Source organism: Tremella mesenterica (assembly GCF_000271645.1).
Source record: "Tremella mesenterica DSM 1558 unplaced genomic scaffold TREMEscaffold_6, whole genome shotgun sequence".
NCBI classification, from domain to species: domain Eukaryota; kingdom Fungi; phylum Basidiomycota; class Tremellomycetes; order Tremellales; family Tremellaceae; genus Tremella; species Tremella mesenterica.
Window position 1 is genome coordinate 997403 of NW_006711230.1, and position 25552 is coordinate 1022954.

At 52.2% G+C, this 25552-nt stretch overlaps 6 protein-coding genes across 6 annotated transcripts; 2 read left to right on the forward strand and 4 right to left on the reverse strand.

Annotated features, from left to right (window-relative positions):
- Positions 1–23: 23 nt before the first annotated feature.
- TREMEDRAFT_62883 (uncharacterized protein) lies at positions 24–3328 on the forward strand (the record flags this gene model as incomplete). Its single annotated transcript, XM_007005076.1, has 14 exons — positions 24–261; positions 304–374; positions 466–504; positions 653–798; positions 961–1073; positions 1116–1193; positions 1359–1391; positions 1433–1536; positions 1580–1840; positions 1890–2217; positions 2262–2957; positions 3088–3125; positions 3168–3230; positions 3275–3328. The coding sequence occupies 14 exons, from the start codon at positions 24–26 to the stop codon at positions 3326–3328; spliced, it is 2262 nt and encodes a 753-aa protein (XP_007005138.1).
- Positions 3329–3687: 359 nt separating this feature from the next.
- Positions 3688–6518, reverse strand: TREMEDRAFT_62884 (uncharacterized protein; the record flags this gene model as incomplete). The annotated part of the gene is made up of 2 exons (XM_007005077.1): positions 3688–5176; positions 5911–6518. The coding sequence occupies 2 exons, from the start codon at positions 6516–6518 to the stop codon at positions 3688–3690; spliced, it is 2097 nt and encodes a 698-aa protein (XP_007005139.1).
- A 604-nt stretch (positions 6519–7122) lies between these two features.
- On the reverse strand, positions 7123–8154 carry TREMEDRAFT_62885 (uncharacterized protein; the record flags this gene model as incomplete). The annotated part of the gene is made up of 2 exons (XM_007005078.1): positions 7123–7564; positions 7703–8154. 2 exons carry the CDS (start codon positions 8152–8154, stop codon positions 7123–7125), a joined length of 894 nt encoding a protein of 297 aa, XP_007005140.1.
- A 778-nt stretch (positions 8155–8932) lies between these two features.
- TREMEDRAFT_62886 (uncharacterized protein) lies at positions 8933–11955 on the reverse strand (the record flags this gene model as incomplete). The annotated part of the gene is made up of 11 exons (XM_007005079.1): positions 8933–8959; positions 9040–9180; positions 9226–9335; positions 9385–9442; positions 9483–9502; positions 9559–9672; positions 9854–9949; positions 9993–10061; positions 10108–10453; positions 10753–10818; positions 11716–11955. The coding sequence occupies 11 exons, from the start codon at positions 11953–11955 to the stop codon at positions 8933–8935; spliced, it is 1287 nt and encodes a 428-aa protein (XP_007005141.1).
- A 2559-nt stretch (positions 11956–14514) lies between these two features.
- Positions 14515–16763, forward strand: TREMEDRAFT_62887 (uncharacterized protein; the record flags this gene model as incomplete). The annotated part of the gene is made up of 8 exons (XM_007005080.1): positions 14515–14644; positions 14787–14844; positions 14885–14973; positions 15093–15148; positions 15194–15404; positions 15435–15451; positions 15493–15596; positions 15659–16763. The coding sequence occupies 8 exons, from the start codon at positions 14515–14517 to the stop codon at positions 16761–16763; spliced, it is 1770 nt and encodes a 589-aa protein (XP_007005142.1).
- A 2482-nt stretch (positions 16764–19245) lies between these two features.
- Positions 19246–23647, reverse strand: TREMEDRAFT_62888 (uncharacterized protein; the record flags this gene model as incomplete). Its single annotated transcript, XM_007005081.1, has 10 exons — positions 19246–19782; positions 19828–20699; positions 20741–21104; positions 21142–21165; positions 21884–21984; positions 22151–22323; positions 22436–22517; positions 22567–22762; positions 22972–23541; positions 23564–23647. 10 exons carry the CDS (start codon positions 23645–23647, stop codon positions 19246–19248), a joined length of 3003 nt encoding a protein of 1000 aa, XP_007005143.1.
- Positions 23648–25552: the final 1905 nt, after the last annotated feature.

The window sequence follows — 25552 nt, forward strand, 5'->3', positions numbered from 1 at the left end:
TTTATTGTTCCAATTATCGCACTATGCCTTTACTCCCGTGCTTGGCCGCTATCATCCAACTCCTTCGCAACTTGCTCGGCTTTGTCATCGTTGCCATCACACACATCGCACCCCTTCCTCCGCAACCGCTCCCGAATGCCACATTGCTACCTTGGCCTGCGCCGCATCCTAGTCCTTCAGACGCCGTCCAACCGCCTCGAGTGCCGTTGAGCCTCCTTCCCGCAACAGCCGAGATGGCTTTGCTACTGCGTCAAATGACTGGTGAGGTCTGACTCGCCTGTCACAGCATACCACTGAGCACAGCCGCTCAAATATCGGCACTACCCGGGCTGTTCTCCGCCCTTCGCCAGGAGTGCGCCGGTCTTGAAAGATCAGTGAGTCATTCGATGCCCCCGGTCAATACGCTGACCTTCCGGCGTCACTGATTGATGCGTGGGAATGGCAATTGCGAATCTATCTCAGCAGATTGCCGACCGACCCTGCCGAGATCACGCAGCCGCCTTCGTGAGTCTATCGTGTGACATCATGTATGAGTCATTTGTCAACAATAGGCATTTAGACTCTGCTGGAGCGTCAGCGATCCCAATGTCTCTGAAGGCTTTGTAGGTTCTTTCTATCCCAAAACTGTATCCACTGAGCGGCCGCAGTTCAGCGGACCCGGTGCTCCGACGGTCCCGCTCGGTGGAAGATTATAGGGGCGGGCGGGTTCCCAAAGTGCGACGCCCGTCGATCTGACCTGGCGGATAGCTGGCGGCCGGCAGCGGGAGGGAAGATGAGATCGTTTGTCTCTGACCACGGGTTGGTAGTCGCAATCGTGCAGAGATGATGGTGCATTGTTGAACATGAGGCTCCCTCCTAAACATGAGGCGTTGCAGTGTCAACACCGTTCATCCCCTTATAATAGGTTTCAGCTCAGAGGTCTATGTCCACCTTTCATCCCTTTGTCATGTCTTGCAACAGCTGTCCTCATCTTCCAGCAGGCGCTCAAGCCGAGATCCGACATCTTTGGGCTTGGAATCAACTCACCCGCAGTTGTACGGATGAGTTGAATCCGCTGAGAGTGATTGCTTTAGGTGAGGAATTCAATACAACAACCATGTAAGCTGACACTACAGACACCGAGCCCACCAGCCAGGTCAATACTTTGGAGCCGCAGTGTCATCCTAAAAACCGATTGGCCGAGTCAATCGACGGTGTGTGGAGACCCGTGCCAACTGACTGCCAGGATCGGTATTGTAGATGCAACTGGCAACACTCTTTTTCGTGCTCGGGTCCGGCCGTCTCATGGTTGGCGAGTTTTTGACTGGAACACGTCCAGTCAGTATCCCTTTCCGTTAGGAATGTCCATTGACAAACAGCGTCGGGACTCGACAGGGCGACCTTCTTTGACCGTAAGGCAAAGTCCGTGAGACACGAATGGCTGACATCACAGGCAAAGTCCCCACCGTCACGCCGGCAGAGGCCATCAGAGTTGCCAGTCACTACTTGACACATGCCGATCTCGTCTTCATGTGGAGCGCAGATTCTGGCATCAGGGTGAGAGGGATCACACCGCTTATGTGTATCACTGACGAGCCAGGCTCTCTCAATCCCTGCTGAAACGATTGGCATGTGCCACATCGTGGACGCCCAAGATCACCCGGCTATGAGGGCTCTGCTGCAAGTCCCTGAAGCCAAAGCCAAATTGGCAGAAGCCTTCCTCTACTGCTTTGGGTGCGTTCATCAGGCGCCAGAGCGGTTGACCGTTCGAACCCTTCGTGGATCATTTTTGCGTGATTGGTGGCCTGACGGAACTATCGCTCCCAATTCTTCAAAGGCGGAGCTGACGGGCCATGATGTCGTGGGTCTAGTTCCTTTCAAGCGTGACAAGTTGTGTCTGACACTTTCAGATATGGGGTTGTCTCGCTACAATGGCCTTGGGATTGCTAATCCATCATTGGGTCAGCTCCGATGCTCACTCGGGCGCACATCTCCCGCGACCTGCCGGCGCAGGGTGGGCTCCCATGACAAAAGTTGGGAAAAACTTCCCTGGAGCGGTTATCGATGCTTCTGGACCGAATGTGGTCATCGTCGGGCGGTACCGTCTAGAGGGGTGTCTCTCAGCATGTCAGTTTGTCCAGGACGTCGCTGGGTGTGAGGTGATCCAAGTTGGGCAGAATCAATTGATGTGTCGCATATACGTGAGAGGTGGCGACCATGAGGCATGTGTGGAAAAGCGTGAGTGAATGAGTGGTGCCAAACGTTGCGAATCTGATCAGCAGTGGTCTGCGAGCTATCTTCGCCATGGACCACCCTAGCGAGAGCTTTCTCTCTTCAGACGTGCGTCTTCCTGGCTGACGGACTCGATGTGGATCAGCGGTTCGCCACGTCATTCGAGCAAGCCTGCGAGGTCAGGCAGAAACAAATCGAATCGAATGACAGTAGTTCTGCAGCAACATGGCTTCGGCAGAAGACTTCTTCAGGTGGTGGGAACAACGACGATCCCACGCTCACTTCCCTCACCCTGGGGTCTATGACAATATCAAGCCCAAAGATGATGGAGCCAAACTCATGGAGCACTCCGTGGTGCTCACCTTCCATCAACAGTGCGCCGATGCCAACGATCAAGATCAGCACTGTCAGAGTCCCAGTGGGTCCCTTGTCTGTCTTTGCTTCTTTCTCTCTGTCGGGATTGACATTGCTCGATCCTGACTCTCTCAGAAGACAGCCACGTCAGTCCTCCGGCGGCCCCGCCTATGTTTGGCGTTTCGTCGACTCCCACCCTTGGTCGGTCCCTTTCGGCATACGAGTGGCGACTCCGAAGAACCTATGTGATCGTCCCCGTCTTCTCGTCCCGCCGCGAAACCCACCCCCTGCCACCACCTCCGCTCCAACCGCATCTTCTCCCGCATTGGCCGTCACAATAACGCACCCTCTGCTTACTCCCTCGGCTTTGGCGGCGCAGCCCACCGCCGTCGGTCAGCATACTTGGAAGAACGTCCACGTTTGGGACTTGATTCCGCCGCCACAGAATGCAACGTGGTCATGTGTTTTACCCTTCCCAGATGGCTGGCAACGGGGAGGGGTGGGAAGAACGATGAAGCGCAGAGCTGCCTTGTGTCTCTATTGCGATCAAACCCGCAGAGGTGAGTCCACATGCTGTTCGCGCTCTTGCCGCTGATTGCCAGAAGACAAGGGTGTTACAAGCTCTGCAGGGCATTGCCTCTGATACGTCGATGACCATGCTGCAGGTGAGCTCAGTCGACCATGTGACTTGATGGCTGTCTGACCGCAGCGCGAAGCCGCATACCAATGGCATATGGTTGTGGCTCGAGGGCCTGTTCCATGAAGCCCCGGGCGTGCTGACTTGGTAACCTTGTTGGGGCAGCGATTGACTCCCTGAGCCGTGTGGCATATGAGAATAGTAAAAGAGTTGTCTTGAAGGTCTGTCACATCGCGGAAAATGAAGGAAGAATCATATTTTGAAGTCGCAGATTTGATGAGATTGCATCGTGACCTTAGCAACTGGTGGTTTGAAGCTCGTTTCTCACCAAAGCTCATGGAATGCACCAGCTCACTTGATAGCAGAGTATTGTCATTGTTCTCTTTGAATTGTTTGGTATGAAGTGGGACACCTTTTGCCGAGTCATGGATTCATTTTGCTCATCTACATCACCGTACTACAATCCTATAACAATGACAATAAACTTACACAGATTCCTCTGCCTCCTTCACACTGATAGCTTCAGGACCATCATGGATGCTCGCCAAAGGTTCACCACCAGACTGTTCGATCCTCGAGCCAGGTGCAGACTGACTTGAAACAGCATCAGAAGCTTCTTCTTCTTCGTCTTGCGGATCATCACTCCCCATCTTCAGCCCGGCCATGTCACCCAGGTTTTCTCCTTCTGAGAGATCAGGAGATTTGCTACTTACCCTTGTGCGGTCGGTAAACGTAGCTCTACCATTGTCACCGATTTCCATCACAGTACCAGGCAGACCGTTAGCCCTTTGCACCCTTGTTAACTCCTTCTTAATAGCCTTATAATAGGCCTGATATCTGTCGCAAGCCTCCTGCGCCTCCTGCGCTTTCCTGTCCGACTTGCGTGCAACCTTCGCCCAGTCCTCGGCATCGTCTTCGGCGGCTTCAAGTTTCGTCTTGTACTCCCTGCGAACCTCCACAAGCTCTTGGGTGGCTTCAAGTTTTGCCTCGTACTCCCTGCGAACCTCCACAAGCTCTTCAGCCAGTTGTTTTTTCTCTTCTACCGCCTGATGTACCACACCAGCAGCCTCTGATAGACTCTCTTTTACCTCCTCAACTTCCATTTCCAACTCTTTGATCTTACTTTGGCTCTCAGCAGCTTCTTTTCTCATTCTTTCTCTATCTTTCACAGCTGTAGCCCAACGTTCACTCAGGACACTGACTTGGCCATTGAGAGTATTTATTTGAACCTTTTGCGAATCATTCAAAGCACTTGACTCTTGTTTGATATCTTCAATCGCTTTTTTGAGACCTTCGTTGGCATCAACCTGAGTACGGTATAGCTGTCCCATTGAGACAAGATGCTGTCTGACAGTTGCCAGCTCAGCTCTCAGACCATCCTCAGTGCCAATGGCTGTGTCGTAACGATTTTGTAACGCTAACACTCCTTCAGTCGCGGTGGTCAACCCCTCCGTGAGATGTCTCCGATGGTTGCTGGTTGTTTGACGGAATTCATCGAACATTCGTGAGATATGAGATCTGACCGTTTGAGAAAAGGCCTTTTCAAGGACAGTCTCCGTTTCACCGAAATGTTTGACCAGATCGAAGCAAGTTGCTATCTCCTCAAGGTTCACAGGTTGTCGAACAATGAAAGGAGAAATATCATCCAAAGGAGAGGTTAAAGAAGGGGCAAACGGCTTCTGATACAGTTGACCGAGAGAAGGGGAGGAGGATGAAGTAGATTGCTGTGGTACTTCCGGGACGGTGGATGGAGGTGGAGACCCACGAGGTTGCTCAAGGGACAGGGACTCTTTCAGATGGGGATCCTGACTTGAGGTTCCCCCGGGAACAGGACGCACGGGTGGTCTTGCATCAGATTTTGACAGATTGTCACTATCACCTCTGATTTTCTTCAGCCAGGCTCCAGGATTCAGCTTTGAGACACCGTGAGAGGTAGCAGTATTCTCCAATGAAGGGCCAGACTGAGCGGAAGAACTGACAGCAGCAGAAGATTGTCACGGCCGTCGAACAACTACCTTCTGGCAGACCGACGGTCGACGAACCTCAGCTAACTCGACGCTTCTGAATCGATGTCTCACCCAACCGGGAGGGCGCAGACGTCGAAAGGAGTGTAACTACGGCGTACTTCGGCGTAGTTACTCTAACTGGGGTTTTGTTCTACTGATGGCGATGTATCTTGATTTGTATATAGCTATCTCTTTCTGTCTTTCACTACTGACAACAATCAAGGATCGCTGAAGAACTTCAGCGATCTTCTCAGCTAATATTATCTACTCCTCCTAGACGTTCATCCAACCCTCTCGCGCTTTGACGTACTTCAACGTACTTCGTCCAACTTCCCCGAGCCCTCGGCCATCCTCTTCCTCCTTCGACTAACTCCGCCTAACATCCCCGCACTTCTGCTCCCATTGTCCCTACCTAGCCTCACTCCATCTAACTTCGCCGTACTTCTGCTCCCATTGTCCCTACTTAGCCTAACCCCGTCTAACTTCGCCGTACTTCTGCTCCCATTGTCCCTACTTAGCCTAACTCCGTCTAACTTCGCCGTACTTCTGCTCCCATCGTCCCTACCTAGCCTAACTCCGTCTAACTTCGCCGTACTTGGTCTCAGATGTCCTGAGTTACGTGTAGAGTAAAGAGGTTAAGGCGTGATGGGGGTTTTGATGGTCAAAGGAGGGTCATTGTTGGTGGAATAATCGAGGTGTCACGACATAGTTCGTGACAAAGATGCTCCGAATCGAGGATTTTGTCCGAGAACGCCAGTAATCTCGGTACTTGCTTGACGTACTGGCTCCGGGATACTAGAAATGTGTTGCGAACCAGAGCGTTTTCCCTCGCGACGTGGTAGCTTGTTCGGAATCTCCTCAGATTCTTTGGCTTTGCGTTTCATGCCAACAGTCGCACCCACGCTTGATTGCATTGAAGAATCTGGAGGGGTTTGTAAGGCAGGTGAAGCCATTGACTGACTCTTTTGATCTAGGGCAGAAACGACAGATTGAACGAGTCGCGAAGGGGTAGGAGTTACGACTGGAGACTGTGTTGGAGATGAATGATGAGGCAAAGCACCGACATAAGCTTGCAAATCGGTGATCGGTAGAGTAGGAGCAGGGATGTGTGACAGCGCAAGGAGAGTAGTGGCTACAGCTCGCGAAGAGCTCTGAGAGTTCTCTTGAGAGTCGTTTGACGTGATTTCTTGAGGATTCTTGTGAGGCTTTGCAGGACTCATTGAAATGGTGGGGAACGCAGGGGAATAATGGTTGCGAACAATGGCCAGAGGTCTGTGAATCCGCTTGAGCCTGAGCACGACGATTTTCATTTTGATCTTGAATTTTGTCCGTTCCCTCGGTGCTCTCATCGTCTGCAGCATCGGTCAGCTCAGGTTCCCCTTCGACAAAGAATCCCTCACTGTTTTGCAGGGTGTCACGAAGTGACAAGACAGTTTGATAGTGATAGTGATAGGATGGGTTGGGTATTTAACCAGCGACCGACGGTTTGCAGTAACCGCCGGTTAATAGGCCTTTTAGCACAGTGGTTTAGACCGCTGCCTCTGAAGGGCACTGTTATATCGTCCCAATGCTGGTTAGTTGGTCTCGTGACAGATTAACCGGCGGTTACGGGTAGGATCCTGGGTTCGACTCCCAGGGTGGGCTGGGTCAAATTCAGTCCCTACTTGGAAAACCTCCCTCTCGGAGAAAGTTTTCGGCCTATCGTACCCTTCCCTGTTGGGGCCCCAGATGGGGCTGAAAGGGAAGGCATAATGTCACGAAGTGACAAGACAGTTTGATAGTGATAGTGATAGGATGGGTTGGGTATTTAACCAGCGACCGACGGTTTGCAGTAACCGCCGGTTAATAGGCCTTTTAGCACAGTGGTTTAGACCGCTGCCTCTGAAGGGCACTGTTATATCGTCCCAATGCTGGTTAGTTGGTCTCGTGACACAGGGGCCACGGAGTATTATCTTGAGGTGTTCTTCTCTTCTCAGCTTCTAGCCGGGTCTTCCAAGTTGGAGTAGATCTTGGAGGCTTTGATCCACTGGCTTGTTCTGAGGCTGGAGTGGTGCCAGCGGGAGTTTTGTTCGCAACCTCTTTCCCCTTGATTTGCTTCTCCTGAGGTAATGGAGTCAGGGCCGATGTTTGTCCACTGTCCACCACATCTTTCGTGCTTGTCTCCTGGTTGAGATTCTCGCTCTTGCTGTCCACCCGACTCTGTTGATTGGGTAGCTTCTTCCCTCTGACTGTGCAGTTCGTGAGATGCGTATCTGCATAGCACACAGAGCAGCTGAGAAACTTTCCATCTTCCCAGCGGTCAACAATGGTGGCGATAAGCCCGTTCCCTACGTTCTTGCAACAGACATTGGGATGTCTGTGATCAGCTTGGGATTCTCTCCATCGAAAAATGGCATTCTTAGAGGGACGAGTTGCAAGAGGGAGGCTCTAAGAGAAAAAGAATTGTGGTTGGGAAAATGAGGTTGATAGGCCACCCTGCGAAACTGGCACTCACTTGTAGTAGAAGGCTGCCAGTTCCCTGTCCTTATGACAGGGACTCTTCTTTCCATCTTTGAAGCACGAGGGGCTTCTGTTCCCCATGCTCTTCACTCCTGCAGCTCGCGCTTCTTCGCCAAACACCTCCACAAACCCTGATTTTGTTGCTTCGTTGGGCAAAGCAGAAGCCTGACAATGCCACCACGGCTGTAAAGGACCGCCCATTATCTTCACTTGTTCGCGGATAGTCTCTTCTGACTTCCATACAGGATGGGTGGGTTGGATATGCTTACGAAAGAATGCATGTGCAGGTGTGAGTACGACATTATCGGGAGGATGAACAGCTGCCGTATGAGAATGATAATCTTCTGCTTCGCTGAGCTCAGCAGCGGTGTCCTTGGAGGTACCTTTTGATTGAGCGGCTACCTTCGGTTTTGCAGTCGGTTTCGTCTTTGTGACTTTAGGAGCCATTGCTGAATTTGTGAGGCAGATGATAGAATGAACGGCAGAGAGGAGGCTGACGAGATGAAACGGCAAGGAGAAAGTGTTTTGGGAAGGAGGATGCGAGAATTTAGACGAGGTTTCGGTATGTAAATTGATCGGATGGTGTGTCAGGTCAGAAGCAAACTTGAACAGCGAATGATAGTGAGAGGGTGTGCAGAGGCTTGCAAAAGAGTCGAGGAATCGATCTGTGTCGGGGTGTGAAAAGTAGAAGTTGAAGGATGAAGAGAATGAAAAAAACGTGTCACGTGCAGTTGTTGACAACACAGGTGTGGAAGTTCGGTCAACTGTTCTATGCCACCCTGTCAGATTGGCTCCACAAGCTGTAAATCGGTGCATGCATCCCAAGATGATGAGCTGGACAGGTCAGAGGTTGGCCAATGATGCATTCAGAAGGGATAGGTCCACACACGGTTGCCCGCAGTCATAAATGTACCTATCTGTCGCGTGTACTGCCAGTTGGCAAATTGTTGATTTCAGACTCAACATGTGTCTGCCTCGGAGGGACACTTGTAGCCATCCACAGTAGCCACAATGTTCCTGATGCGGCTCCCTGGTCAAGGTTAGGGCACTGTTGGGAACTTATGCTGGTAACCGTCATAGTCAAGACAATGTAGAGTCACCGTGTACACGACACTGGATATATGGGAGAGATGGAAGACCTCAGAAAGCGGCAGGCCAGTGTGCGCTGTCCGATTTATTTCTAAGCTGTCCGTGGGGAGTACGGAATACAAGACGCTTGTGGCCATCATACTGTCACACTGGTGACAACTCTCTTGGTGCGTCATCAGTGTCAGACTCAAGGGTCCGGATAAGACGTTGAAACCGAGAGAGATGACTTGGCTCACTACTCACCCAGAGGTTGGTGTACACATTCACTTGTTCAGGAGTGTGCGTCCAAGTGTACCAAGCGGGAGAGACAAGGATGCGACGAAGTAATGAGAGCATCACAACATGGTTCCACATGCCGCGTGATTTGTCATTTCTTGGTCGAACCTGATTGCGGCAGTCTTGCCTCGGTCACGACCAGTGAGGGCACACACAGTGGGCAGGACCATCGTGAGCGTGAGTCAGAAGGAACGATGAAACTTGTTGCATGATATTTTTTGATGGACAGGGCGATGATATAAGGTCCGGTTGAGCGGACGAGCCTGAATGCGTTCAGAGCCATTTGCTGTTGACGAAGTCAGGAGCACTTACCACGACTTGTGGTAGATGATGCAGTCACGAATCTGACCGGTTGAACGGCAATGTCCCACTGGCGATCAGCCGTGCCATAGGAGAATAAATTGACTCACTGTACAGAAGGCAGCGTGATCTTATACACATGCTGTTGCTGAATTTGGGGTCAGCTTGAGATTGGGGGGCACTTACGTGGTTTCAGCACAAAGGGGGGAGACATGAGGGCTTCTTGGCCGATTTGAACACAGATGTGGCAGGAATTTTGGGCGTCTGAGTCAGCCCGGTACATTGGCAGGTGAGGGACCACTGACCATGTACATATTCACAAATATAGCGTCTCATGACCTTAGTGCCTGGGAGCCTCTGGAGCCAGCTGGGCGTTCCCCAAAGCAGGATTGCCAAAAAGCCAGCAGACGAGCCAGCTCTGACCGCGCCAAGGGTGATCTCATAATCAGCCAACGTTCAGAATCCCAACGCATTAGCTCACACGCTGGCAGATGCTGGGGCTGAGCTGGAGCACCTCCTTGGGGGCGATGCGAAGGATCGACATAGCTCGCGGCCTGGGAGAAGCGAGCAGGCTGGCCTAGGTGGTCAGTGTCGACATTTGAACTGTACGTGACACTCACCGTCGGGCAAATTATGCGGATGATCGATGCGGCGGAAAGGCCGGAGGAGGGGGCAAGGAGTGTAGATGCCTGAAAGATGAGCTGCGAGGTTGGGTCATTGATTAGGGCCACTCACGGGGTCCGCGTGACATAACCAGTTGCGTGATTGCAGACACCAAATGCCCAGCGTTTGGCCCGCTCCCGAGATAGTTGTCGCTGTGGTGCACCACATTTGGAATATAGCGGTTCGGCTGGGTCGCCCACTGGTGCTGTCCTACGGCATGCGAGCCCCACCAGTAGTCGGGTGGAAAGCTCCAATCCAACATGCGACCGACTTTCCGTTTGTACGCTGTGCAAACGGCTTCTCTGCCGAGAGACAGCAGGCAGAAAGAGTTCCACAACGCGATCCTCGTGCTTGGGTCTGCCAAGTGATAGCGGGGATAGACGACCTCGACCGCGAGTTGAAGCTGCAGAGCTTGGAACTAGGTATGTCAGCTACAAAAACCCAAACCATTCGATTGGATAAAACAGGGAAAATTGTAACGGTACTGGAAACACGATGACTAGGTCACAGGTTGGGTCGAACTCGATGGAAGTCTCGTGGAAATCTATGTGTCTCTGGTGCTATGTGATGGATCGTGTCTCCTCTGCAATCGATGTAGCCAAAGAATGATATTGAAGAATCAGCAAAGTTGGTACTTTGCTGATTGTACTATATACTGTCTACGTATATCCTCGTCCTTGTCCTCTTCCTGCTGCAAGCGTCTACGTACGTACATACTCGGACAGGTGAAAAACCGCTTTGAGCAAACCCAGTGGGGAAATCTCGAAAGGGGAAAACCCGTCCCTACCTACTGCAGCACTGCCTCCAACTCCCGCTTTCCTCTGTCCTAATCCGTCGAACTCGATAGAGTCCTCTCAATTCGTTGTTACCCCGTAACAAAAATGAACAGACACGGATCAACCTGACCACGGAGGCCTGACAAAGGAGGAACGGTAGAATTGCAGGAAGAAGGATGGGAACGATCAGGACATCAAAGTGGACCCCGCCGAGGAGGAAACGGACAGAGAGAGCTACAGGAGAGAAGGGAAGTGACGGAGAGAGACCACAGAAACGGGAAAGGCCAACGAGATCAGACAGTAGAGCAATGACAGCGATCAATGAAACGTTTACAGGAACCAGATCCTCAAAGAGGTCGTAAGAGGGGGTGATACCAACGGAAGCCAGAGTGAGGCGATCGGTACCGAGATCAGAGGAATGGAGGAGGGGTCGGAAACGATGTCATGGGGGCCGGAGAAGGCGATTAGAGATCACAGCTGACCGGGAGTGCGGAGATCGGATAGGTGGACAGAGACAGAGAGAGATCGCAGACGATCACGGATCACGGACCAGACGCAAACAGAGCAAACTCGAAATACCGGAGAGTAGAACAGAGAGTGGAACCAATCACGGAACAAACGTAAATGAAGGAGAGTATATATAAGGGACGACAGAGTTTGACAGAAGGATTTCAGATAGGGAGATGTGGGAATGAAATGGGCGAAGAAGTTGGCGAATGAAGCGGGGGCCCTAGGGATCCTAGAGAATATCAGAGGGGGTGGCAAGTTGAGCATTGAGTGTGAGGCAGTGAGGAGAATCAGCCGGATCAGGAAGCAAAGATGAACGAAATGAAGTAGGTGCGGACGAGTCGCATGAACAGACCCAAATGAGATTGTCGTAGAGAGGCGAAGGAGAGATACTCACAATTGTCTCGTCACACAGCGCTACCATCAGAGCGTACCAGCGACGTCGGATTTGCTCGTTATACCCGGCACGACCTGGGTGCCAATGGATAGAACTTTGCACGCCTTGAAGGCGTAGCTTGGGCATGAGAGCTTCGAGCGCATCTTCCCAGCGGTCATGCCATGGCGAGATGAGATTATGGAAATTAGCTTGAAGAAACCCACGCTGAGCGGCGATATTGAATTCTCCTGCGAGGGCCATGGTTGTGTATGTTGCAGGATGAAGGTTTTAAACAGAAGAAGAAAAGAGAAAAGAGAAAAGAAGAGAAGAGAATGTTCCTCCGCCGCCGCCAGTCGCGTCACCCGGTAGCTTAGCCCATGTGCCCCCGGCGTACCGGCGTCGTTCGTCTTCGTGTCCGACGTCGCGTCAAAGCGGGCGTACGCGGTGGCCGATTGTCGAATGACGACGTCTCCGCAGATACATCCGATACCCGAGAACGTTTTCCTGCATGTGTAAGCAGGATCTAAGTCTTTTAAACACATAACCTGCAACTGGCTTGATCAGATCCACTTTGATCAGGCCCCCAGCTGTTATCTTGCTCATAGATCTCCCCTACTTCATCTTCTCCTGTCTCCAGAGTTCCATTACAAAGGGATTGAAGACCAGGAGACGGGGACCAATTCGAGACTGGCTGGGAATAGGGATTGATTGCTCTTTGCAGGGGCTTGAGCTTCTTGGAGTGGCCAAGAGAGACCGAGTCTCTGAGCGATAAGATTGTGGGCTGAGTTGGCCATTGAAGCAGAGTCAGATCGAAGTTGAGCGGCCCCTGAGTCTCAAAGATTTGTGTGAGTCTGTCGAAGTGAGGACATATGGATCGTGCATTGTCTGAGTATCAGCCACAGGGAAAAAATGATGGAAGACAGACAAACAAATCGATGAAAGACAGAGAGAAAAAACCCAGAGGATAAGGGATAGAAGCGATCTTACTCAACACCGATTCAAGAACCAATTCTCTATTCTCTGGCCTCGCATCTTTTAGCTTGCGACCATCCTGACCGGTTCTCGTAGCATGGAGATCGGCCCAGGCCTTAGCCCATAGACTGTGGAGAGAGTGAATCTATGAGTGAGAGACAAACACGACGAAGAACTCGATCCACTTCGACCCCCCCCCCCTTTCCCCCCTATCCTTCCCCCCTACCCTCCCCCTTTGGCCCTCCACTGCGACCAGGGAACCCCGTACGCATGGTTTTCAAGGCGTGGGGGAGGATCTGTACAGTGTGAGGAACCTTTTGGGAACCATGGCGCATCGTGCAACCCCTCCTATGGATTTTTGACAGGCAAAAGTTCACAAAGCTGACCCCCTAACTTATTCTATGTTTGCCGGGCTCTGTTTGGTCCCTAGGACAACGGTTCTACCTGTGACGACTGACGGACACTCCAAATTGGCGCGCTTTTTTTACGTGTATTTGTCATAGGAGGTAAGAGGAGGACAGGAGAAGTAAGGGGTAGTGAACGAAAAGCAAACTTACGAACCTTCCTTCAAATAGCAGTCCAACTTCTCAAAGCAGGACATCATTGTTCGAATAGATACTGCCCACGGAGGACTGAGGCCTTTGTTCGGTTGTACCGTCGTACCCATTGCGAGGTCAAACAATGTTGTTGGGCTGATTGGGCCAATCTAGCAGCATGTCCAACAAAGACCTTTTATCCAAGGTTCCATTGTCTTGTCACCACACTGCCCTTGGTTTTCAGGGCTTCGTACCGGAACCCAGTTATCTGAGACGCTGTATGTGTAAGTTGCAAGAATTCGGGTGTGTAGAAGCATTCTCGGGTCTACCGATGGAAGGACGGGGAGCAGGGCAGGGGCCGAGGGGGGTCGAAGGGAGAGTCCCGAGGACAAGTTGCTGTGGAGATTCATGGCAGTTTGTCTGTCTCAAGGAGTGTTTCGAAGCATGCCAAATTGATTGGTGAAGATTCGAGGGTGTTATCGCAAGATCTGAGAGAGATACATCTCTCTGTAATTGTTATGAATGTCTGTAATGCATGAACAGGTCAAACGAGAGTTACATGTAATCGCCGCGTGGAAATACTCCCGTTACCCTAATTTACATGCAATTGTATACCCCTGCTATGCGTGCAATGACTTGGTGAGTGGAAGTCCTATTGGTGAAGTGGGGTTCTATGTGGGTGAAGTGAGAGTCACCGGTAGTGAACTGTGGCCAGATGTCAAAACAGCTGAAAAAGCAAGGGGAATATTTAAACAAGTAACACCATTATCCTTACACGCTGCGACTGTTCACAAGAACGCTTACACGAGGCCCACGGGACCAACAAGCCAAGTATCATGATCACGCTCTACGAACACCAGGCCGGTCTACGAGCACCAGGACGCGCATGAGTCGATCAACAAGGCTTGCCAAGCATCGAACCCCGATACCCACGACCAAGGTCAAAAGGCCCGGATCAAAATGGTGAAGATCAAGAAGTCACACGATGTTTAGCGTGGGAATTTGCCGCCCTTGGTTGATAACAAGGACATTCATGACACCGGTGGGGTGGAAATCGGTCGCATATGTGGTTTGCACAGTCACTCGAACGATTGATCTTTGATGGAAAGATCTTCGAAGAGCCTCACGGAAGCCTCGAGGCACAGTGGTTTGGGGGATATGTGATCCGCTTTCTGGCCGTTGGGGAGGAAGACTTTTGGGATATATATTTTCCTGTCGCCCAATCCCCCATCGTCTTATCCTTCTTTCCCTTTCTAACTCCATCGCTTTCATCACCTTTCTCACTCAAGCCCACAAGCCTCCTACCCACATCATGCCTTCAGATTCGCAATACTTCTCAACACAGCCAGAGACTCCGCTGTTCTGGAGGAATGCACGAGCCATGTTGCAGAGAGAGGCTCCAGTCGGTGTTGACCTGGGCAGAGTGATTGCGTTTGGCAAGTGTCATCTCATCAATACCCACCCACTTCCTGCTATCCCAAACAGCCCAAGACACCACCGACACAGTCAAGGCTCAACCTGCCGGGCGAGACCGAGTTCACCACTGGCTGTCTCTCCACAGAAACATGATGAGCTGACATCTAGACCTGGAGTTTGTCTGCGTGAAAAGGCCAGACGGCTCCAGAGGAAGCGTTCCTGCACAGTGAGCGGGCCTTTGTTTACTGTCCACATCTGACCCACAGAATCGCCATCTGCAATGGATATGGCGAATGCACAGTGGTGCACATCAATCTTCCAGCCGACGGCCACCTTCATGCTTGGAATACACAGTGTGAGTCACCTGCCTCCTGTGACACCGCTTGATGTAGTTGACAAGTAGACAACAGCCTCTCACCTGATGCCTTGGTGTGAGATGGCTCGATCCTGACACCGCATCCCGCTGGGTACAAGCAAGGATGGCAGCTGCTGACTTTGTATTTCTTTGGGGAGGCCACAATGATTTGAAAGTGAGTGTTGGCCCTTGGTGTGATGGCAACTTACATTACCTGCAGTCGCTGAAGATTACCGCCCCATGGCACAAAACGCATGACCTATCCGAGTCGCCACACCTGCAAGATTTGCTGGGTTGCTTGGAGAATAATAGGCCTATTGGTCTGAAATGGGCTGTCCAATCACTCTTTGGCTGGGTGATACAAGGCTCAGTCACTCAACGCTTTCGCAATCCTTGGGGCGGGGAATACATGCGCACTTATTTGCCCACAGGTCAGCCCATCCCATGGCCTGAACTTGAAGCATCAGCACACAATGTAGTAAGTTGCTCAATCCACCACGACTGACCATGACTGACCAGTCCGAGTCAAAAGACGCCTTATCAACCATGGCAGTAGGGCTTATCCTTTTGCCGACTTTCTTCAACGCAAGAATGAAAGGCCTTAGGACGCATTCGCCTTCGATGTAAGCATCACCTCACATAACACCACCATCACTCATCGTTTGAATCATATTCTGACCATCAGGTGCGGCATCCGTGCTATGACGCATACCGAGCACATTTCCCCTGCCTCTGAGGATCTTCCACGCGGTACCGACGTCGCTGCTCTTGTCCCTCTCATTGCCCCACCCTCAGGCCCACGTCCTCGCCTGCCTCCCCGGAAAAACAAGCCTCCTTCAGCAGACTTTGACATCGAAGGCCCCTGCATCTGCTGTGTCGGTTTGATCGATGTCGCAGAGGAGATGGGTAAATTGGCAGTCTTTATAGAAGCGCTTGGCTTTCGTGTGCGTGGGATAATGGGGAACAAGTTGCAAATCTCAATTTGGTTGGAAGATGCGGGTGAAACCGAACACGTAATCATGGCTTGTGAGTTGGTCCTTCATACGCATGACAATCTCACCAGTCTATGCGAGCAATCTCAATCTCGTTCGCCTCAAAGAGCCAAGCTGACGCACAGTGAACGCCCCTGCTACCGCATTCTCAAACCACTGGCAAACTCGGCGAACATTTCCCAACAATCCCCTGCCATCAATCCCCTGCCATCAATCTCATTCCTCCTGGCTGATGACCTGCTTGTCCACTCCCTGGCTGACTGTGAAACATATGCCAAAGCTGCTGCCGAACGTGTCGAACAACTGTCTTCTCGCGCCACACAAAAGTCTTCCCACTCTGCACCACCACGCTCCTCGACCAACCCTAGACGCCTGATCGCCCCTCCATCCTCACTCCCGCCCCAAGACCTTCTCTACCTCTGCCACTCTATGACCGCCCCCAATCCCTCACAGCCACTCTCTTGGGGTTTACCCTGGGGAGGTTCCCAACCTCAGCAGCTACCTAATCCTCGATGGGGATTTCAAGAGCAGAGGCGAATACCATGCTCAGACCACCCAGCCTATGATCCTACTTCAGGTGGGAGAGTTTGGCTATACCTCAGAAGGGAAGCGGACGACCCCCAGCAACCATTTGATCAAAAGGATGGGCTTGAAATTGATTGGTTGTTTGTAACGGTACTGGAAACACGATGGCTAGGTCGCAGGTTGGGTCGAACTCGATGGATGTCTCGTGGAAGTCTAGGGTCTCTGGTGCTAATGGATCGTGTCTCCTCTGCAATCGATGTAGCCAAAGAATGATATTGAAGAATCAGCAAAGTTGGTACTTTGCTGATTGTACTATATACTGTCTACAAGAGTCCGCGTCCTCCTCTCAGTCCTACTGCAAGCGTCTATGTACATACTCGGACAGGTGAAAAACCGCTTTTGAGCAAACCCAGTGGGGAAATCTCGAAAAGGGAAAACCCGTCCCTACCTACTGCAGCACTGCCTCCAACTCTCGCCGTTCTCTTTCCTAATCCGTTGAACTCGATGGAGTTCTCTCGATTTGTTGTTACTCCGTAACATTGTTCAATTCCGCATTGGTGAGACGATTTCAACTCAAGACCATGGATGGTATGTTGCCATTCAAAAGGAGCCGTACTGGGGGTATATCGAACATTGGCATGGGGGCAGGGGGGAGTGTGACAGCGACAAAGAGACAGTGAATAGTGCAGCTCGAAGATTTCTGGCGGCTTTATAAAATCATTGGTTCCGACCTATGCCCACCATCAGGCAAACGTGGCGGACCGATCGTACGCTTCAATCGATGTTGTCACGCCCTGCGTATGCTGAGGGATGACGCCGATGGTTCTCGTAGGGAGTTGGCTCTGGAGCGTTTGCGAGAAACTAGAGCACGGTATAGAAACGAGGAGTTTGCGGTAGGAGAGTGGCAGTGCGATGAGTACGAGAAGGCCATTGAGGGCCAATGTGGAGTATGGTGACCCACTGCAACTCCGGTCGCAACAAGAGCGGAGGCCATGCTGTTGTACAAGGAACGTATGACCGAAGAGGTACGTTCAGAGGGATTTGCTGACGAAGAAGAAGTCGAGGAGCGTGTGGAAGATGAGGAACGGCAGGGGGTAGAGGTTCTCATGCCGAATGAACTGGCTACGGTAGCATCCGGAGAGCAGCGTATCAAAACCATTACACCGTCGTCCAACTTGAACGCGGACAATATGTGGGATCATCTGTGAACCATAGCTTTATTTTGTTGATGCAGTTGTCAGAGTTCCGCCTTTGACAAAAATCCGCTCTAAAGGAGGAGATATGGAACACGGAGAGGGCCATTCGATTGTTGTTTTTTTGGCCGATTTTTCTTTTTTTTTTGAGCCGAGATTTCTTTTTCCAGCGATCAAACTTTACTCTAGATGAGGTTCATCGAGATTCAAGCGCACTCACTGCTTTGTGAGATTGGAGAAGACGCTACCTTGTGTAGAATGATTGCATGCTGACGAAGCTCCCCCGCATTGGAAAAGTGGCACCCGACGTTTTTACTTCCAATCGCCACGGAGACCCCGGACGCATGACTTTTGAATTCAAGGGGTAATTCTACTCATACTCACAGACATTTTGATACTCTTGGCCACGTCAAACACCCCTCCTTCGGATATTTGACGGGCGGGCCAAGATGACGGTGGAGTGTTAAGAATGGGGGGATTCAGTGGACGATCAGGCGGCGGAAGCCGAAACGCCGTGCGCGTATTGCTCGATGTCACGAACTACGTCGTGACACCTCGATTACTCCACCAACAATGACCCTCCTTTGACCATCAAAACCCCATCACGCCTTAACCTCTTTACTCTACACGTAACTCAGGACTTCTGAGACCAAGTACGGCGAAGTTAGACGGAGTTAGGCTAAGTAGGGACAATGGGAGCAGAAGTACGGCGAAGTTAGACGGGGTTAGGCTAAGTAGGGACAATGGGAGCAGAAGTACGGCGAAGTTAGGCGGAGTTAGTCGAAGGAGGAAGAGGATGGCCGAGGGCTCGGGGAAGTTGGACGAAGTACGTTGAAGTACGTCAAAGCGCGAGGGGGTTGGGTGAACGTCTAGGAGGAGTAGATAATATTAGCTGAGAAGATCGCTGAAGTTCTTCAGCGATCCTTGATTGTTGTCAGTAGTGAAAGACAGATAGAGATAGCTATATACAAATCAAGATACATCGCCATCAGTAGAACAAAACCCCAGTTAGAGTAACTACGCCGAAGTACGCCGTAGTTACACTCCTTTCGACGTCTGCGCCCTCCCGGTTGGGTGAGACATCGATTCAGAAGCGTCAAGTTAGCCGAGGTTCGTCGACCGTCGGTCTGCCAGAAGGTAGTTGTTCGACGGCCGTGACACTCGACTGATGATCTCACTTCCGTCATGGTCTCTGAAGGACGTGAATGATATGCATGGAATATAAACGTTGTTCATGTAGTACATGAGAAGGTCAAAGTCTGTGTGGTACATAGATCAAACATGGATGAGACATGGATAGGACATGGATGGGACATGAATGGGACATGAATGGGACATGATGTGTGGCCAAGGAGGCTCACTGTGAGAATGATATTATGCTATGGCCTGAACCTCAAAAGCCCACCGTATGATGCGAAACGGATTTCCTCCCCTGCCCCGCTGTCTCTCACCTATCTGCACTCAGCCCCGCGTTGCACTATACCTCCTGACGTTTGCTTCAACCCCTGTTGCCATCCCCTCGATAGCGCAACTACGCCCCTCTGCCGACCAACTGTGGCCCTTCATTTGTCCACATCACCCAGGCGCTTGCCGTTGCGGAGACGCTGGCCGGTGCTGCCCGTGGCATTTCCCCCAGGCAAACACAATGCTGTACCGCGTTCTGGCATCATTGGCGCGTCGCTGTCGGTTGCCCCTTCGCCTTCTGAGCTGGCGTCAAATGATTCTCCTGCGCTGCTTTCTCCGTCAGGCTCATCGGTGAAGCTGCCCCGACCGATGCCTCTCCCACGCTTTTTGCCGGCTCGCTTCGCCACCTTGTGGCGAGACTCCTTTCCTTTTCCCACCGCTGCCTTCTTGTGATTTACTCCAGCGTGTTGCTTTCCATTCTCCCCCGCAGACTCTGTTTCAATTGCCATCGCTCCCTGCTGATCATCGTCCATCGCTTCCTGCCGATCATGCTCCCCCACCTGCTCCCAGATCCCCGACGTGTGTGCTTGGTTCTGACTGCCAGCGACTGTCGGCTCACTTGCCTGGCCCGAACCTTCTGGCTCCGATCTGTCCGCCGTATCCGAAGCGTCTGCTACCCCCGTACGCTCTACCCGCTTGGTTCACGACCACTTCCTTTTAGTCGAGTGAGCTGGACGGACAAATCCGAACAGGAGCTCCTTCAGCTCTTTGAGGCTACCTCCTGCCGTCCCCGCAAAGGTGGGATTTTTGCGCTTATAACGCGTATCTCCCCCGCCGACACAGAGCAGGTGAACGGCTGCCATATGTTGCAAAAACTCAAGCATGTCGGCGTGCGTACGTCCCGCCAGGCGACAGGTCGGATCAGGGCAAGCTAGCACCCCATTGAGAAAGCAGAACACAAAAGGACCATCTTCGTCCCTATGCGGGGTCGCGGAGGACTGACGTTCTTCTGCCGCTAACCACAGTTTGCCCAAGCAATCTCTGATATGACTGCGGAATGCTGAGGAATTAGGCGGGTGTTGGCGGAGCCTGTGAGTGAATGAAAGCGCGGGATCGTGAACGCACAAGAGACAGATGCCGGGGTGTATGACGAGCCTGCCCTTCTCCACCTCGAGTGCATACCGAGTGTCCGGCGGATTACCTGGTGCGGGCTCCTTTGTGCTGACGTCTTTGGGCACGATCAAGTCCGTTCGCACACCCCAGGGCGAGGCGGACGCCTCCTTGTAGACCGCATCATATGATTCGAAGCAGTTTCGGTAATGATCGGCTGGGTCGGGCAGATAGCGCTGCTGGAGGTAGCAGAACGGAGCCAAGGTAGGGAAGCCGAGGGGATTTGGGTCGGTCTGCCCTGCCTTGAACCGGGGCCTTTGCAAGGGGAGCCATATCCCGTGAGCGTAGATGAGATGCTCTCTGAGCAGCCCAGAGTCGGGGAATTCGCCGTCGCCGCAAGCGGGGTCTGCACAGCGTACGATACCTTTTCGCCTTAAGGCAGTGTCCACCGCCTGGAGCAAGTCCGCCGGAGCTATCGCCCCCTTGTTGATGAGCAGTTTGACTGGGCGATAATTTTCGAAGCGGACAGGGCATTCGGCATACCCTGACAGGTCGCAATGATGTTGTATATCGGCAATTGGCAAGGCTCGAGCAGCAGGGAAGCTTTGTTGAGCAGGTGAAGGGTGCGTCCTCGTGGGACGGAGTGGGCAGGATCATGCGCCGGTCCGTCTCCTGTCGCTACGTCGTCTGCGTCGGATTCTTGCTCGGTGGCTTCGTCTTCGAGGCTTTGGTGGGACTCTGCGTCTGCTAAGGTGGCGAATTCGTGAGGGTACTGCATGCTGGCCGTTCCCAACAAACATTCGAGCGTCTCGGCGTTGTACTCGACCAGCTCCCCAGAGCTCCCGAGCAGGTCTGGCATAGATGCAACAGCCTCCTCTATGTCCGCGGGATCTTCGGACAGCTGGCACTGGTGTCACAATCGTCGTTTCTTCTTCTCTACTGACCGACAGTCGACAAACCTCGGCTAACTACGTCGTAGTGGGGCGTCGATGTCTCACTAAGACAGGGTACTCGTCGAGGAACTACGGCTAACTTCGCCGTAGTGATACGTCGAGTGGTAAATGATAAGATGATCGTCGATGAACTGCGGCTAACTTCGCCGTAGTACGTTGAACTGCTCGGTGGTAGCTCTCCTTAACTCGAAGGTTGTAGCTACTGAATATATCTCTCGCTACTGACAACAATCAAGGATCGCTGAAGAAGTTCAGCGATCTGTAAACTATCTATACTACTCCTCTCTTCTCATAGAACGTCCCTCAACTCCTGCACTGCCTCACGCTCAGTCCTCTTCGTTCAACTTCGCCGTACCTCGCCATATCCCCGATATCCTTCTCCGCTCACTTTGACTAACTTCGCCTAACTTCCCCTGTTCTGCTCTCCCTCGGTTCCCTTCCCCTAACTTCGCCGTAGTTCTCCGCTAGACGGGGTTATCGTGATAAATCCCCTCTTGGTTCTTGTAACTTCGCCGTAGTTGGTCTCAGTGGTTCGAGTGGAGGTTGGTGGTGGTGAAAGGAAGGTCGGTGACGGTGAAAGGAGGGTCGGTGATGGTGGTTGTCAGGGATGTTACGACATAGTTCGTGACAACTGGTAGTCGGTGCAGTTGGCAGAGTACCATTGCCGTAATTTGCGACGGAATGCCTCATGCGCATGCGAGCGCCACCAAGTCCCGAGCTGTTCGTAGCTCACAGCGATAGCCTGTTGGACGTCGGGCGGGGCTGCTCTGAAAGGCCCAAAAGGTTTGAGCGATTCAGAGCACAGGATCTGGTGGGCGTTGAGCAGGGTGGTATCTGAAGGTCAGTCTTGGGTCTCACGAATCACGTCGTTGGCACAGTGGGGATGTACGCGGTGGCAAGATGGAGGCCTGATGGCAACGACCTGATGTGCACGTGGGGGCCCGGGTTCGAAAGGGGTGATGGACAATGTGTCAGTGAGAGATGACAGATGGACACTCACACTCGGGGCTTTCTTGTAGTGTCTGCACCCCTGTGAGCGACAGGTGAATGGGAGCGTTCGATGTCACTTTGAAAAGGTTTGGGTGCAAGCTAACCGACTCGGCCATAAAGCCCTGAACCTTCTTGCGTTCAGTGGCCGATTTGCGATGAATATAAGCAGCAATGTCCACTCCGCTGGGTGCGTCAGCACGTGTGTCGTGGGGATGGATACGCAAGTCCACAGGAGCTGACAGAGTGGACAGAGACGCGGATGAGGGAGATGGGTGAACCAGAACGAAGGACTCACGGCATGTCGCCCGTGTATCTCCGCATGACTTCGGAAGCGAGCTTATGACCTAATTGCTGTGTTGCCTGAGCGATGCTGGCGCCTGTAATTGTCAGCTGGCCCTCTTGGTTGCATGGCAATGTGTCACGGACCTTGGGAATGCATGCGGACTGCCACGGCCCTCCGGACTGCGTGGGGGGTGACGCTACGCGGGAAACCAGCCGTGCGTGAGATTCTTTTGCATGCGTCGTGCATCCGGTCGGTGTTCCATGTGACTGAGCCGCCATTGACAAACCCTCTGCATAGAGCTTGGTCGCGGGGAAGCGTCTTTGAAACACAGGGTGACAGCTTGGGTCCAGCGAGCGGGCATGAAGATTTCGGCGAGGGTGCAGGGTAGCGCGCCATCTATGTTGGCCAGGAGCAGGAAGAAGAAGATGGGGCATTTCCAAGGGAGCGGCTCGGGCACAAAGACGTGCTTGAGTCTACGAGTGGCTGCGGTCTTGCCGCCTCGCGGGGTGAAAAATGATGGCGATCTCGTTTTGCGCCTGGGGGATTACCGCTGGCTTGATACGTAGGCGGAGGTCGCCGTAAGTCATGCTTGTATCTGGGCAACCAGGCTCTTTTGAGCGAAGGATGCTGCCGATTCGGATGGCGCTCTGTCGTATCATTGCGAGTATGAGCAGGACCTGCCATCGGGTCCGGGTCTGCAGGGGTTCATAGGCGGTGGACAAGGCTGTGGAAGCGAAAGCAAATAGGGCGGTGTCATCGGCGGAGCCGGGGGGTATCACTTGATTGCAGAGGAGCCCCGCCAGGACAAGATCTTTGCGAAGATGGCGGTAAACAATTTTGCGGAAGCCGGAGGGGTAGCGTGTGGATGCTTCTTCAAAATGCGGGAAAAGGTTTGAGAGCAATGAGGAGGCGGATTTGACGGTAGGCAGTTCAAAGTACAGCGGGTTAGCTGTATGCGCCCACCATTCCGTAAAGGCGCAGAACGCTGCAATGGGCAGGGTGGGGGATGATGAGGGTAAGGTGGCTTCTGGTGCCGATGGTTCGCCGGGTAGGAGGCCGACATTGCCGTCGCGCTGGGAGCGTGGCGAACCAGGTCGCGAACATCTTCCATGCGTGGGCTCGGGTCAGTGCTGTCCTGACGCTTAGATGATCGGTTGAGAGCGTTTGTGCGGGTGACTGGTCTTGCATTGCGCGGAGCTGTTCGGCCAAAGTCGCTGAGTCCATGATGGCTGTGATGCGAGTGGGAGGTGGTGCGATGGTAGTGCCGTTCAAGGGACTGCGGAGGTGATGGAGATGCAATGAGGTGTTCGCGAGAGGGGTGGGAAGTTGGGTGCGAGGGAAGAGATGTGGATGTGTGAAGGAATGAAGGTGCGAACGGTAGACTGGCTTCCCAAAACGGTGGGGACGTTCGCGGCGTTGGGGAGGTTGACGTCATGTGTGCCGCCGATCGCGAATTCGCATGACGCGCGAATCCGATGCCAGGTGTCAGTGGCGGTTTTGCGGACGTCCACTTGGGGCACACCCCTAGTTCACTTGGGGCACAACCTGCCACAACACGTGGCCAGGAACACATAGGCCTCGGGGTTTCACTAACCCCGACCACGCGTCAGATATGAACTCGCCACTGATCGGAATTTCAGTAACGCCGAACTCCACCACAACGACGCGACATGTCTGCTCGCTACCTACCAACCTGTCCTCACCACCACTAATCTCTTTATCGTCATTTTACCAGTAAACTCACGCTCTTTTTCACACACACGGTCTCTACTCGTCTCAAGGATCATTTTGATACTCTTCTCACTCGTTTACGACTATTTTTCACCCACTTCTGGCCCTTCGCTTCTTCAACTGCGCCCTCCCTGACTACCACCCATCAAATTGCTATAACTTCTGACCGAGCAATTGTGGTATTCTCTCGTCTTCTCGACACTGCTCTACTGCTCTCTGCGAGTCCGTGAGTACTTGTTTCATCATCAGAAGTGAAAATCTGACTTCAATAGGCCATCTCGCCATCATCATCCTCGCCACCAAACCCCTCTCGAGAGATTTTTTTTTTACTCTTCAACAACACATCTTCAGCCTTGGTGAATAACTCGACACTGTTCTCCTGTTCGTCCTGAGCTGTGAGTACTTGTTTTATCATCAGAAGTGAAATGCTGACTTCAATAGGCCTACTTAACATCATCATCCTCGCCACCGAACTCTTCGAAAAATCTTTTTTCCTGCGATAACACATCTTCAGCCTCTATCGATAACTCGACGCTGTTCTCCTGGCCTCTGCGAGTCTGTGAGTACTCTTCTCATCGAAAAATGTAAAAATCTGACTTTTACAGGATCTTGTCATCATCATCATTTTCGCCACCGACATCCTGGCAAAAAACTTTTTTAATTCTTCAACAACACCACCCCCGGGGTCCTAATTTGTCGACATGTATTCTGCTGGTCTCGGGCTACGAGTGAGTACCATTTTTACTGCATGAAGTAGTCATTCTGATGAGTTAGATGTCATCACCGATTCTTATCCAATCATCACCACCCTCTTCACCAATTCTGGATCGTTTTTCACGGTCCCCTTCTATAAAATACAGTCCTCGCCACTCTCGATCTTCTTCTATCGTACCAGAAACTCAGCAACATCGTCCTCAAGATCATGACAATGATTCATTGGACGAATTACTTGAAAATCTTGGTATTACCCCTCGCGAAGAACCAGGGTTTGATGCTGTGGCTCACCACATCCACCCCCCCCTCGATCTCGAACCTCAACCTACCATGGAAGCTGCTCGACTACATACTCAGCAGGTTGCCATGGGACATACTGTCTGCATCGTCACCAAACGCAGTATAAAAGACAAGGGGAGGCTTGAACTTCAGTGTGTTCATGGGGGGGATGGTCGGTCACATCGAACCAGTGATTTCGAAGAGGTTAGAAAGCGACCCCGAACCACCAAGCAAAGTAACTGTCCCTTCTCTATCATTTGGCGAAGGGAGACTAAGAAGATTGCTCAACAGGCCAACCGTGCGCCCCTCTGGATCCCCTACACCATCAAAAATTCTCATAATCATGAACCATTGCCACTCCTCTATTACTCTTTTATCCGTCAGGCTAGTCGGTCTCCTGAAGTT